Source organism: Trypanosoma equiperdum (assembly GCF_001457755.1).
Source record: "Trypanosoma equiperdum strain OVI genome assembly, contig: ctg_935, whole genome shotgun sequence".
Classification (NCBI taxonomy): Eukaryota; Euglenozoa; class Kinetoplastea; order Trypanosomatida; family Trypanosomatidae; genus Trypanosoma; species Trypanosoma equiperdum.
The window spans coordinates 55,813-69,471 of record NW_027124904.1 but is presented as its reverse complement, the minus strand read 5'-3'; the positions used below and the strand labels follow the sequence as shown (position 1 = coordinate 69,471).

Here is a 13,659-nt window from a genome sequence, read left to right as displayed (position 1 = left end):
GAATCTCTCTTGTTAGTTCTGTGGTTATCGGACATTAATACTGACACAAAACACGGCTCGAAAGCTTACACAAAGTCAAAAGGTACAGCATGGGTAACACTAAACCTCAACGAGTTTAAACGATTACATTTACCTAGTTAAAAAAAAAAAACGCTACATTCACGGGATTTCCTGCTCTCCTCCTTCAGCCATTTCCCTATGCCCTCCATTTATTGGCTTAGATTCACTTTTTGTTTTTTCTCTGCCCTCCGTTGCTTAGCGAGTTTAGAAAGTTTAGCCTTGTTTCCCTTTAAGTTACTTCTTTGTGCTACAACTTCCAACCGTTGTATTGCCTCCCGCTGGTGGCGCCGATTCATGTACTGCCTATTGAGTGGCACATACGCGTAAGGGGCTAAACCACCACGACGCACGTCGCCCTCACCAGTTCCTTTAAACTCATCACCACGGATGATATCTGCTTCGACGCGCGCGCGCTTGAGCTCCCGCTTCTCCTGTTTCTGCTCACGAAGTCGCTCCACTTGATTGACACCTGGTCCCACAACCCGACGAGCAGCCGCTGCAGCCCCTTCATTATTGATCTTGTCTCCATAGCGCAACAATAGTTCATCATTTTCAAAGTCTTCAACGTCATTACGAGTTCGCTTCCCGCGCTGCGCAACCGCACCCTCATTAAGCGCATCCGCGTGAACAAGGCCGTTGCGGGAGCGGAGGAGTTTTTTGGCCATCTCTTCGCGTCGTCGACGATCATCCTGCTTTCGCTTCTCTTCCGCTGTCATGATATGAAGCTTGCCTTCTTGGAATTCGATGTGCATGTTGTCCAGTTCGTCATCATCTTCATCCCCATTGTAGCCTCTGCCAGCCGAACCTGCATTGAAGGAAGGCGAAGCATAAGCTGAAACAAAACTTGTGAGTCCGCCAGCCTGCAGAAGGTCACGCTCTGCATCATCCTCCGTTCCAGCCTTCATGCCGGCACCAAGGAAGAGCCTGTCAAACTCATTCTTCCGCTCTTCAGTGCGTTTGCGGAGCTCTCTCTCTTCCTTCTTCTGCTCGCGCTTCATCATCTTTTGCGTGTAACGGAGGAAGTTCTTAGAGCCAATGGGAAAGGTGGGCTCAAGTCGTTCGTAGCCGAACCGCTTGATGCACTTTTCCAGTATCACGCGCATCTGAAGACGGGTGTTGCTTGACACACGCGGTTGCGAGGTTGTGAGGGCGATTGCTAACATCAACTTCGAAATAGACTTCTCTACCGCAGCCCCTACACGTCTGCTCCGCTTCATCATTTTGAGCAGCATACGTACAAACATCGCGGCGGCTGAGCGCACGTCAAGAGCCGTAGATTCCATCATGCGAATTCCTAAAGCCACTGCCGCATCAAGATCTTTCTCAGGAAGCTCTTCATGAGCGACAGATACAATCTTTGCCATAGCCACAAGCGTGCTAGAAATCATCCATGTGGTTTTCCCAGAGAATCCAGCGAGCACAAGGTGCAGCAGGGTGTTGACAGGATTTCCAGCGCCAATTAAGTAACGGTGCATTTTTTCCAACAAATCCATGGAGAGTGTGCGAACCTCACTAGAGCGTTCGCGGGAAAGTGTGATGGTTTCTCCCACAATCGCACGTATCATTGTTGTGACGTGATCCGGGTAAAACATCTTACAGGCATCAAGGGCCCACACAATGCACCGCAGACGCATTTTAATGCCAGATATAGTAACGTTCTGGCGTCCTACAGAGAGAATCCCTGAAATGCGCGTGAACAGCGGGAAAATGTCCTTGCTACGGAACTCAAACATCGAATAGAGAAGTTTGTATGCTTTTTTCTGTAGCAGACGTGACTCGGGTGCTGGGTCCATTAGTACCGGTTCGATGATGTCGTCGAACAGTTTCACCAAATGTTCCTTCTCGAGTTGTTCGACAACGGCACAAGCAATGTCGAGTATCATGCGGCGCTTTCCAGTCAAAGGCGCATATCCCGCCTTCTTCACTACTTTGTCACCCCTTTCCTCTGCCTTTTCTTGCAGTAACTGTTGTTTATGTGCGATATTAGCCCCGACGTCCAGAATACCCTTCAAAATAACCTGCATGACCTCCCGCGAGCATACCCGAGAAAAGCTATGAATGGCGCGAAGGATGGACGTGGAGTTGTGAGTTTCGAAAGTGTTGCACAACTTGGGCATTATGTTCGCACTGAAACGCGAAAACACATTACCACAGACGTCCTTCGCTGTGGTTTGGGAAATGCCATGGTAAACATGGCGGTTCCACGTGGGGTCATTTAAAGAAAGAAAGAGATCATCCTCATCCAGGCTGTTCTTGTGTCCCAGTCCGACCTTCGCGCGAACTCGGTTCGAGGAATCCTCCTCTTGCTGTTCATCTGCCAGCCACCCCTTCTCTTGTTCCTCTGCCTCTCCCACGCCATCATTGATATCATCATCATCATCCACTGGTTCTGTCGATGCCAAATCGTAATAACCACTGCAGAGCATATGCAGAGCAGTAGCACCTGCGTCAGCGAAGAGGGGGTGAGGAAGGAGGCCAACAAGTTGCTTTGCGACGTCACGGAAAGAGTCTTTATCCACTATACGGGGATACTGACAGAACCCAATAGCCAAACGCCAATATTGCTGCAGCAGCGCTGTCCATTTCGCTGCTAGCTCTACCTGCTGCTGGCGCCCATACTCTAGGGCCACGCCACTAGTAAACTGAATGAGTGGGAAGAAGTACTCAACAAAAAAGGGCAGTGAGTCATGCGACGCCGTGCGCCTAAGCACGCCCATCACATAACTATTTATCCACGGATCGTCGTCGGGAGACGGGTACGCGCCACCGATGGCAGTGCCCCTCAACTCCGCCTCGTAGACTTGGCGGGGATCAAATGGAATGATATCCACAAATTCCCGGACCGTCATACCTCTGCCTAAAGCGACCATGGCACGTTCGATTGCCCCATTTAACTTACCATCATCCATTCTCCGCATTTTGTTCAGTACGCGCAAGAGGAAGTGAAAGGAGGGGAAGCGTCTCGTCAGTAGCATGGCATCGCCAGCAGCTGTGCGCTTAAGATAATTGATTCGGTTGAATAGTGCCTCAAGAATTTCCAAGGCATAGCTCCAGTACACCTGACAATGCGGTTTCAACAATTCCAACAGCCGATTTGAAACAATTTCGTCAATCATTTCCCGTCCCTCAGCCGATTCGACGATGTAGGGAGAAATAGTCCGCCGGATTAACACGGTAAACTCTGCAGTGGTGGAAGAAACGACACTTAAGGGGGCGTCAGTGAAGTTGCTGACACAAAGAGCCGCAAAATGCCGAACCCCCTGTACGAAAAAATTTTGATTATCACTCAGTATGTAGACACCACCTTCTGAGACGTTGTTCCTGGTGCCTCCAATGGATTCATCGGTTGGGGAATGTGCTGCCGATCTTTCGAGAAGTTTACGGAAGGCCACCAAGTACATTTTCATGATGTCAACTTGCATTTTGCTAGGCTCCAAGCGAGAAAAAACATTGAGCACCTTCATGGAAGGCGATTCTACAGAGAGGACTAGCTGTTGGGAAAACTTCATTGCCTTCGCCACCGCGAGGTAATTGCTCGCTATGTTTTCCGCAATGACTCGTTCAACAGTTGCAATAGATGGTTCCAACTGATGCAGCAGCATCCCTTGGCTTAGTCGCGGAGCGCAAGCCGACAGGATGGCAAGGATGTACGGCACGTGATGTTTCTCTGGCGAAAGGGAAAGGGCCGTAGACGCTGCCATAAAGAGTGAGAGCGGAGTAACAGGTTCACCAAGGCTCTCAATTGACTCCACCAGACCGCCCTGAACACTCTGAAGAATGCCTTGATCAAAGGTTTTGTGAATTTTCTTGTTTTGGGCAGCCAATACCCGTTTTGTTACCTCCCTCTTCTGCGCGGATTTCTGTACCTCAGTCTTCTGTCGTTTTACCATGAGGGCCTCCCGCTGCAGACGCAAGAGCTTCTGACGACTCAAATTGGTACCTCTACGGAGTTGCTTGAGGGGCGTCCTGGTGCTCTTGCTAGCGAAGGCGCCTTTGCCTCTTTGCGCAGCCGCACTAGGAGGTTTCATCACCCTGTTGTATTACTTTCCTTCTTATGGAGTGTACCTTTCCACCTGCTATTCCGTCTTACTGCCGATAAAACATAATGGTCGCAAAATAATAATGGCAATAGTAACAACAACAAAAGAGAATCAAACAAGAATCATTTGTTTTATTGCGGTATTCAGTGATGTTAACCCTTTCCTCCACCACAGTTCACCATCCAGGTAGGGCATTAAGAGACCACCGAGAGAATGCAGTGCCGAAGAAAGATCCATATACTTCCAACAGTACAAAAAACTAAAGAAGGTGCGCGAAAAGTGGTTGGGGTCGACCATTCCAGAGACAACTAGCGGAGAAAAAAAAATGACAACACACATCATCTCAACCCATTTGCTACGCCCCAAAAACACTGGGAGCGGAATGGACAAATTAAAAGATAAAAAAAAATCAGACCCTTTGGACTTGCGGGGGTACTTCATTTAAGGAACCATCTTCCGTTCCAAATACAAGTGTGTCACCCCCCCTCTCTCAATATGCATCAGCACACTTAAAGTTTTGGCCTCAAATGTATACCTTCCCCTTTGTTTGCGCACCCTGACATCGTGTCACTGGAGTTCATGTTGTGAGGCAATTGCCATTTGCGCGGATTCGAGTTCCTTTCTTCATGAGCTTCCGATAAACCGGGCGCTGCAACGTCCACTTACATGTTCGATGATTCGGAGACCACCTCATCGTCCCTGCGAATGAATATGACTGGCGGAGGGTTACGAAGCAGCTGATGGATGACGCGTGGGAGATGCTGGCGGAGCCCCTCCCCACCAACAGAAACGAGTGGTGATATCTCTGCTTTGATGGAACAGCTTCGCATCACTGCGACAGCTTCCTTTGCCTCGGTTACATCGACACCTCCCCTAATGCTCTCTTGCTCATCTGACATCGCAGCAGTCTCGAGAGCCGTGATTAACCACCGCGTGTGTTGGGAGAGCAAAAGTCGCACTGCATCTGCCGGTGTGTCTGATGCCGCTCCATCAGCATTCTTAACGGGGCCAAACTCATCATCGCGATCCACTTGCATGATACGAAAAGCCCCACTATCCTTTGGTGGATGGTCGCATTCATCAACGAAGCGGAAAAGGTCAAAGAGGAATGCCTCCAGTTTGATACCCATGACTGGGCCTTTGATCGTCGGTATCTTTTTACGCGCAGCGTGATACTGCGTGAATGACTTCATGCGTTCGGCTGCCAGTGACATAAAGTGAAGACTGCAGAGGTTTGAAGATATATTGGCGCAGTTAAACTTCAACTCACCAGTAGCATCATCGATTTCCTTCGCCCGATCACCAATTTCAGTATACTCCACCACACCCCATTTACCGCTTGCGCGAACAAAAACGCCAACGCGCTCATCTGGGCCCCGTTTTGGGCACGTCTTGACGACAACGTGCGCCTCTTCTTCAATGGCATAACCAATGAACACTGGATCAGCAACGTTTGCTAGAAGGTTGTCGATGTTTCCAATCTGCACATATGCTATCCCAAGCTTACGCAAGTGTTGCAACAATGACTCTTTCACTTGCAGAGTCCCGTCCTTGTCTTTTGTGGCTCGGGGTGCGGCGAGTGCAGCAAAAACAGCGCCATTTCCACCCGGGGCGGCGCAAATACGACCGCGATTCTCCATGATAATTCTTCCCGTATTCTCGTCATAGCACGGCACAGATGATTGGGCAAAGAAATGCACCTGCTCCCTCTCAAGTCCAAAGTAGGAATTCTCCTCGAAGAACCGCTGCGTTTCGGCGTCATTTTGTCCTGATGTCATCACAAGAAGCTGCACCCGCGCTTTCCTCCCCGACCCAGATATGGATTCAGCAATCTCCTGGCGCCTACGTATCTTCTCGCAGTGCATCATGAAGAGTGACTTACGCTGTTGGAGGCCATCACATGTGAAGAATCCTTTCGGTTTATCGAACCCGAGTCGGGTACCACTACCTCCTGCAAGGATGAGGAACGCTATTTGGCCCTTCTGAATAGCCTTATACCCAACTGCCTCCAAATTCTTTATACGTTTGGCTTGCCCACGACGGCGGTCTACGGAGGAAATATCGAAGAAGGAATCCTTTGCGGGTGGTTCAGCCAATGAAGCCGTCGAGCAGTTCTTCGAAATTTCTAAGCTCTCGCGCAGGACGTTGTTAAAGTGCCTGAAATCCACGCCCGCTAGTTCATTGGTGATTTGCGCCGTTAATGACGCCCTTTCCGCTTCACTTCCGTGCTCCAGTGCCGTGAGAATGTGATCCTGGTTTGCTCCAGTGAGGCGCTGAATGCACACGTCCCTGTCACTCATTATCTATAACACACGGAGCCAAAATGATTGACGATAACGAGGAAAAGGGATGTCAAAAAAAAAAAAGATGAACAGTATCGTCTTCGCACAAACACTTTTAATCTCCCCCTTGCGCCTCCTGAAACTTTCTCGGGGTTGCAATACAAACTTTTTCCTTTCCTTTGTCCAAACCTTTGTACGGTACCCTGTTACGGTGGCTGGGCAAGTTTGCAGGACAATCCTCAAGTCTGCAAACAACAGTCCACCTTTCCAGTAAATGAAGTATTCGTATGAAAGCGGGAAAACTTTGAAAAACAACACTGATTTCTACAAAACCAAAGAGAAAGGAAACAGAATGACGTCGCGAAGACATTATAGTTTTGTAAGGGAGAGCGCAGGCGTACACAAATTAGTATATATATTTTTTGTTGTGCACGCATCTATATTTTCACCAAAAAAACAAACTGAGTTTAAAGCTAAATACTCCCCGCCACCTGTGAGGACACACACACACAAAAAAAAAAAGGTGGTGATAACAAAAAGACAGTACGTAAGCGAAAAGGAAAATACAAAACACATGAATTTGTTGTAACGCGTTCCTCCGTCGGAGTTCCCATACAACGGTAGCACCAGAAGAGAAGGACTTTTTCACACTCACAAACTTACCTTCCCTACAGAAGGGGGCGCCATCCACCGCGTATAGTCGTCTGCACGTGCATCAGTCGGGAAACCCGTATCATCCAAGGTTCGGTTAGCGAAAAGCATGTAACGACCCAGGCGACGCGCCAGCTGCTTTTTGTCGTTCTGGGTGTCATCGAGTGTTTTTGTGACGTCCGTGACATCGTGTTTGTCCCTCAGAATAGTGGTCCATTCCTGTTCCACAAAGTTATCAAGCAGCGAGGCAGCCACATTAACCTTTTGCCTATTAACACGTCGCACTGTTTCATTGTGGTACTCCAGTGCTGTATGATATAGTGCCCGAGCCAGGTAGTAAATACGTTTCTCCAATCCCTTGTGCTTTGCACTCCCTTCCTCTGAAGAATTACGATCCGGTAACCCAATATGTAATAAAAAAGAAATGTGTGGATCTTTCTTAATAATTGCTACAAAATGTGGCAACGTTGGCAAGTATGGCGGCATCGTGCGGTCGCGCTCGGTCACTCGCTGTGTGTGACAGGCTTGAACATCCTCGAAACTATGACGATAGATATCATTTGTTGCTGAATCATACAACTTTAGTGCCTCGACAGCTTTCCGCGTGAGACGGTCACGCTCCTCCGCCCGTACGGCGCGTGGGTTGAAGTAACTCCAATCGGAGTAGCTGCTAAAGGCGGAGGGACTATCTTCAGCGTGGGTACTCCGTAGCAGTTTCTGGAAACTGACAATATCATCCCGATGGTGTTTTTGCTGCAACCTTCGTATATCTTGAGCTCGGGCGTCGATTGAGGTGGCCGTATTACGTGGAAGCGACGGAAGCAAATGACCTCGCTTTTCGGCCATGACATTGGCTAGACTCATACCATCGGCAAGCGTGCGCGACGAGTCAGTTGAATATGGCCTCGTCAAAAACCCATGTGCGCTCGGAAACTTTACAAATGGGTTCTCGGACACTATCAAATTAAATTCACCAAAAAGAAGAACTTTGAGGAGTGGTAAGTTCTCCTCACAGCGCCATAACATATCAATAGGCGGGTAGGCGCCAGGTAGAACAGGAGGTCGCGCGGGCCTCCCCCTACTGCCTTCGGAGGGTTTCTCGCTGTTTTTCTTGTTATCACTATTACCAATAACGGTACCTTCACCTCCAGGAGGTAATGTGGGGTCAGAGACAGCAGCTGCAGCCGCCACACCGCGTTGTATATCGGCATTCCTTAATAGTTCAACCGCTTTCATTATCTCCGTATCGTCCTTCGGCGGTGGATTGGAAAACAACAAATCAGCTGCATTCGGCTCGCGATGACACCGAAGTACCACATGTGCTTCCACTGCGTTATCAATGTAGTACTTCTTCACCAGGTACACATAATAGTAATACGCCTCCAGAGTTGGGCACTTCGCTGCCAATGGGTGGCTGGAACGATCGTGCCCCTCTCCCCCAGAGCCTGCCATTTCCATCGGTGTCGAAATGGTTGGGGCGAAAACGGTGTCTTCAACTGCGGTGAAGATGTAGTGAAAGGATGTTGGATATGACGGCTTTCGCTCCGAGAGTATGGCACGGTATAGTAGAGCCTTCTCCCATATCATGTTGCTGTCGAGTGAACGCTCCAACACCATTTCCTTAAATAGTTCCACCAGATGGAAGCGGCTACACCTATCAATGTGGATGGCTGGGAAATGTGGTTGGCGCTCGAACAGGTCAAGCATACCCTGCGCCCTCGCCACTTCGTCCAGGATTGATTGGGCTCTGCGACGCTTCAGTTCACCAGCCAGACGTCTGAAAGAGTGCGCTGGACGAAGAAACATACCCGGTGGTGGCGCACCAGGGAGGTTATGATGGTCATTATCGACCGTATCACCGCGGGTGTCTCCCCTTTTCCCCTCCCGCCTGTTAACTGCAGCCGACAGTTCGCTACTGACGATATTGCCGTTAAATTTTTTCTCTGCTACGGCGCGGGCATCCATATACGTCCCCTTTGCCTTGTAACATCTGTGGAGCCAGTCTAGGTAGTCTGGTGTATATGCAACTCGCAACGGCCCGGGGTTTGTAATAAGTTTCTCAAACGCTTTCACATCTCGCGCACGCACTCCGCGCTCCATAGCATACGAGAAATTGTGAATAGGGTTAAACTGCCCACGGCTGGTTATGTTACGGCACGTCCACACGTAAGCAGAGCCTAAACCAAGTGGCACATCGTCTGCACTGCGGTAGCGGCACGTTGAGGCAAAGGAACACCGCCGCATAACCTTGACGTTGCTGTTTTTCGACCCACTTTTCCCCGAAACGGAAGGTACAGAAACCTTTCACAGATTAAACCCCCTTTTTCCTATCCCACCACCGTATCCACGCTGCGGTCCACCACTTAGGATGACACCTGCCTAATACTGGCCTCGCAGTTATTATCCAACTCTCGATGTTTAGCTGGTTATGTTTTTCTCAATTAACGGTAACAGATCCTAGAGTGGCACTCGGTAAGCTTGCCGACAGGTTTCCCTAAGTGAACAGTGCACCGGCTGCCGCGGCAGGAGCCACAATTTTTATTTTTTCAGGAGTTATTGGCGCCCTCCCTAAACCCTTAAATGCGCAGATCTGTACTATATGGGACTCAACAGTGTGCCAGTATTGCTGTAACAAAGGTGCTGGTGCAAATTAACACGCATAGACACACGCCCGCGCATTCCAACGTTACAGGTCGATACGGAGGAAGTAGAAGAAAGAAAAAAAACAAAAAAGGGGAAAATGGAAGGGCTTGTGATCAGCTACACAACTCGTTGGGCAAACTATGCCTTCTGGGCATGCTCAAGAAAATACAGAGATCAACATTTGGGGAATGTTTCAAATGAGGTACGCAGCGCACGGCACACGTACGGTTGTGGCGAGGGGCACACCTTCAACGGTGAGGAGGAAAGGGGGTGATAGAGGACAGGTAGTGCTCCTCCTGAAAATGAAGCTATCGAGAGGTTAGTGTTGGATGCATCACCGGTTTTAACCCCCGTACGGTTACCCAAACGCCGAGACCGCAATCTGTACATAAAATGTTGGAGCGCGGAGAAGAGAGGTCACGAAATGCCTGCCGTAGTCAATATAACAAACGAGTCACAACTGTAAAACAAACAAAAAGAAAGCACACAAAAAGCACCACTGAACCATTCAACTCCCTCCGGTGCTACACCCATCAATGTTGTTCCCGTCTCTTCTAGGCGATTGTTTTACACCAAAAAGGAATCCGTAGAGTTCGGCGAGTACTGACCCAGACGAATAATACGTCTCACTTCCATTCTATATATATATATACTTTTTGTAAATTGGGAATACTCTTCACCCTCTATTCAATTACCGCAACCCTCTCCTATCTAATTTCCTTGTATTCTTCTTCTCTTTCCACTTGCATCCACAACTTTCACAATCCCAATACACCACCTACGGCTGCAACATAAGGGACCTCCCCCCCCTTGTGTCCGGATACATATAAACAAGCTCATAAACACATATACAATCACACCAGTAGATTCTACAGTTCAAAGGCAATGTCATGGTTTATATTCCCGTCCCCCATGTAGACCGTACCATGTTTGTTCGTTTCCGGTACGTGATAGAAGACAGACCCAATGAATTTTGCGCTCATCCCCAAGACGACATTGCGAACGGGGTCGTACCGCAATCTCCACACACCACCAGGTAGATCATCACTGATTGGAAAGAAGATGGCATCAATGTCCTGGTCTTCCCCTAACCGCTCTAGTCCAGACTTCTCGTGCGTTTGCGTTCCCTGATTCCGCGCGAGTAACTGAAGGTAGGGATCCTCCGACCGCAGGTGGTAGTAATTGCGCAACGAAAGTGCCTCCTCAAAAGTGCGCTTGAGCCCTGAAAAGGCAATGTTTCGTTTAATCTCTGATGGGAGTTCGGTATTTCGCTGTTCTCGGTAGTAAGCACCACGCGGGGCTACGCGGCAGTGGTAATCGTGTGCCTCAACAAATAGCACGAGCCGTAGTGACTCCTTGTAACTCGCCGTGCTGCCCGTTAACTCATCGACCACACGATATTCATATGATGGATCACCCATGAAGGGGCCTCGCAGCTTGTACATGAGGGCTTGCTTATGCTTTGCTGTTTGTGTCATGTCCATACTCTTAGGGAATAGCGAGTCTGTGGTGCCGAGGTACACAAAGGAGTAGCCACCGTCCGTGGAGTAGTAAATGACGGGCTGTGCGACAAGGTCGTCATCAAACGCCTGAAGGATAATATAATCGCTTTTAAACCCGTAAACTTTCCCCCACAGAATCATGTTGCGCCGCTTGCACTTCACTGTGAGTAGTGGAAGTGATGTTGCGAGTGCAACCCGTTCACTAGTGGAAAAGACATGCCCTGTTGCGTGGGCAAATGCAAAAATATCAGCCAGTGACATAAGTAGCGCTACACAAGTTAAAAGGTAAAGGATTCCAAGGCACCAAAGATAGCAGATGATGGAAGAGGAGAGATGAATAAGTGATATATTAACACGGTTCAAAGCAAGTGAAGGCAGGAGAGAGACAGCACTCAAGCGGGTGCAACACGTCCCCAAAAAGCAAGAAGTGCACCGTCATTAACACTCACAAAAAAATGTATCCACATGGATGGGATACATGGTCAGTAGAAATCGTACACATCGCGCACGAAAAAAGCGATTCCGTTGCGCAAGTTTCAACTGTTATACGTCTTGCATTGACTTTCCATTTGACAGCTGCCAATAGTGAAAAGTTGCCCGAGGGCAATCAAAGAGTGGGTCGGAAAACATCGCGCACACCTCTATGACTTATGGAAAAACAACACTGTCCCTGCGGCTGTGCGGGGCTTTTTACGAGCCGTGCCACACGGTGCTGAGCTGCATGAAGCCGCTTGCTACCACTTCCGCCATCAGAATCGTTGCAGCTGGTGGTACTATCCTGTCCTGACGGCATCACGAACACCATGTTGTCATGGCACTTCTCTCCTCGCTTTTCTATTTCATTGTGATGCAGCACATCGTGCTGATGAGTAAGAAGAAGACGTGTGGAGAGGGCGTACGCCCATGAATCGCCTAGAGCTGGCACAAGAGTCCGGAAACCGCCATCCACACCACGAATATCCCCCATACGTGTTGCCATTTGATTACTCACTACAATACAGAGGTTCAACTCTCGTGCATGATCCTGCAGTAGCTGTCCACATCTGAATAGTAACCTTGCGCGCTGCCAGCCAAGTTGTCTAGACGTCGGAATGCCACTGTTCATGCCGGTTGAATCATCAACGCCGGCCACGCTCTTGCCCACCGCCCCGTGACTTTCAGTAACGCCACCACTGTTGGAATTGACGTTCAACTGCAATAAAGAGCGAAAGGGAAATGCGATAGAGTCGATGATCACCATTCGGATCCCTGGGTGGGAGGCAATGTACGCGGGAAGTCCGTTCAGCAGTGCCATAAGAGACACTACATCCAACACGCGAACGTACTGTGTTCGCTGAAGAATATAATCTACTGTGAAAGAGCTAACTATTGCACCAAGCGGGGGTGGGACCGCAGCCTCAACCCTTCCCCTCTTGCGAGATTCTACTGAGGACGTGGTGCACGTCTGCTCTGCTGTCACCTCATTCATCGCACCATTGAGGAAAGATGCCTGCCTCACACCGTTTTCCTCGTTTGTCACCCCAACATTACCTGCTCCGAGTCCTTCTTTCTCACGTTGTAGTACGATTTCCCTCACATGCCCCACGGCAGCTGATGCAATCTCCCGAAACCGTTCAGGTAAAAAGCTCCCCTCCGTGTCAATAAACAAACACCCGCCCTGTAACCCACCAAGTTCCTTCGGCAAAACGCAATTCACCGCCAGCTGCATTGACAGTTGTGTTTTACCAACTCCCGGGGGTCCACAAATCTCCGTAAGGGTTCCCACTTGCAATCCACCACCCAAAAGAATATCAAGACTCCGGCAAAGTGTTGTTACATTTTCTATGCCCTTGGTTGCCTCAGCATCGAGCAATTCTCGTAACGTACGAATAGCAGGAGTCCTGCAAACAGCGGAAGGTAAAACGACTCGAGCCGTCTCAATCGCCTCTGTGTGTGTGAGTTGTGAACAATTCTGCTGTAGGCGCTTCGCCGCAGCATTGAGGTGAGAGTCATCCAAAAACTTTCCTACGTTGAATGTTGTTTCAACACCGCCTTGAGCACACCGACATAAATCTCTAAGCCACAGGAAACCGGCGTTTTGCAATTTTGCCTTTAGGGAAGGGGTAAGTGAGGAGCATTGCTCCACGGACATTTGTCACCCTCTATTGTTTGCTGGCTACAAAAGTAACGCAGCGTGAAAATGTGAGAAAAGAGAAGTGTGGTTGAAAACGAAGTTTGCCTTCGGGAGAGGCCAAAGGAAAGGTAGTTACCAATGAAATAAATAAGGCGTGCGAAGAACGCATTGCAATTTATGGTATTTCCTGAAATTTGAACACGGAGGAATTTATTTCCCCTCCCTCCCGGGAACCCCGCCATACAGTTACTGCCTCCCGCTAGTCCCCTCTGCAGTTCTTTTTATGAGTATACAACACAAATCCAAGCCGCCATCAGTGGATGCACCACCGCATTCGCACTTCCCTTTCCTCCCTTTCCTCCTTTTCC

General features: G+C 49.2%; 5 protein-coding genes across 5 annotated transcripts; all 5 read right to left on the bottom strand.

Annotated features, from left to right (window-relative positions):
• Nucleotides 1-209: 209 nt before the first annotated feature.
• On the bottom strand, nt 210-4,088 carry TEOVI_000459200 (NUC173 domain containing protein, putative; the record flags this gene model as incomplete). Its single annotated transcript, XM_067227347.1, has 1 exon — nt 210-4,088. The coding sequence occupies one exon, from the start codon at nt 4,086-4,088 to the stop codon at nt 210-212; it is 3,879 nt and encodes a 1,292-aa protein (XP_067083448.1).
• Nucleotides 4,089-4,762: 674 nt separating this feature from the next.
• On the bottom strand, nt 4,763-6,400 carry TEOVI_000459100 (UDP-N-acetylglucosamine pyrophosphorylase, putative; the record flags this gene model as incomplete). The annotated part of the gene is made up of 1 exon (XM_067227346.1): nt 4,763-6,400. The coding sequence occupies one exon, from the start codon at nt 6,398-6,400 to the stop codon at nt 4,763-4,765; it is 1,638 nt and encodes a 545-aa protein (XP_067083447.1).
• Nucleotides 6,401-7,033: 633 nt separating this feature from the next.
• Nucleotides 7,034-9,277, bottom strand: TEOVI_000459000 (Mitochondrial SSU ribosomal protein, putative; the record flags this gene model as incomplete). Its single annotated transcript, XM_067227345.1, has 1 exon — nt 7,034-9,277. The coding sequence occupies one exon, from the start codon at nt 9,275-9,277 to the stop codon at nt 7,034-7,036; it is 2,244 nt and encodes a 747-aa protein (XP_067083446.1).
• A 1,268-nt stretch (nt 9,278-10,545) lies between these two features.
• TEOVI_000458900 (uncharacterized protein) lies at nt 10,546-11,439 on the bottom strand (the record flags this gene model as incomplete). Its single annotated transcript, XM_067227344.1, has 1 exon — nt 10,546-11,439. One exon carries the CDS (start codon nt 11,437-11,439, stop codon nt 10,546-10,548), a length of 894 nt encoding a protein of 297 aa, XP_067083445.1.
• A 346-nt stretch (nt 11,440-11,785) lies between these two features.
• TEOVI_000458800 (recombinase rad51, putative) lies at nt 11,786-13,309 on the bottom strand (the record flags this gene model as incomplete). Its single annotated transcript, XM_067227343.1, has 1 exon — nt 11,786-13,309. One exon carries the CDS (start codon nt 13,307-13,309, stop codon nt 11,786-11,788), a length of 1,524 nt encoding a protein of 507 aa, XP_067083444.1.
• Between the last annotated feature and the right edge of the window lie 350 nt (nt 13,310-13,659).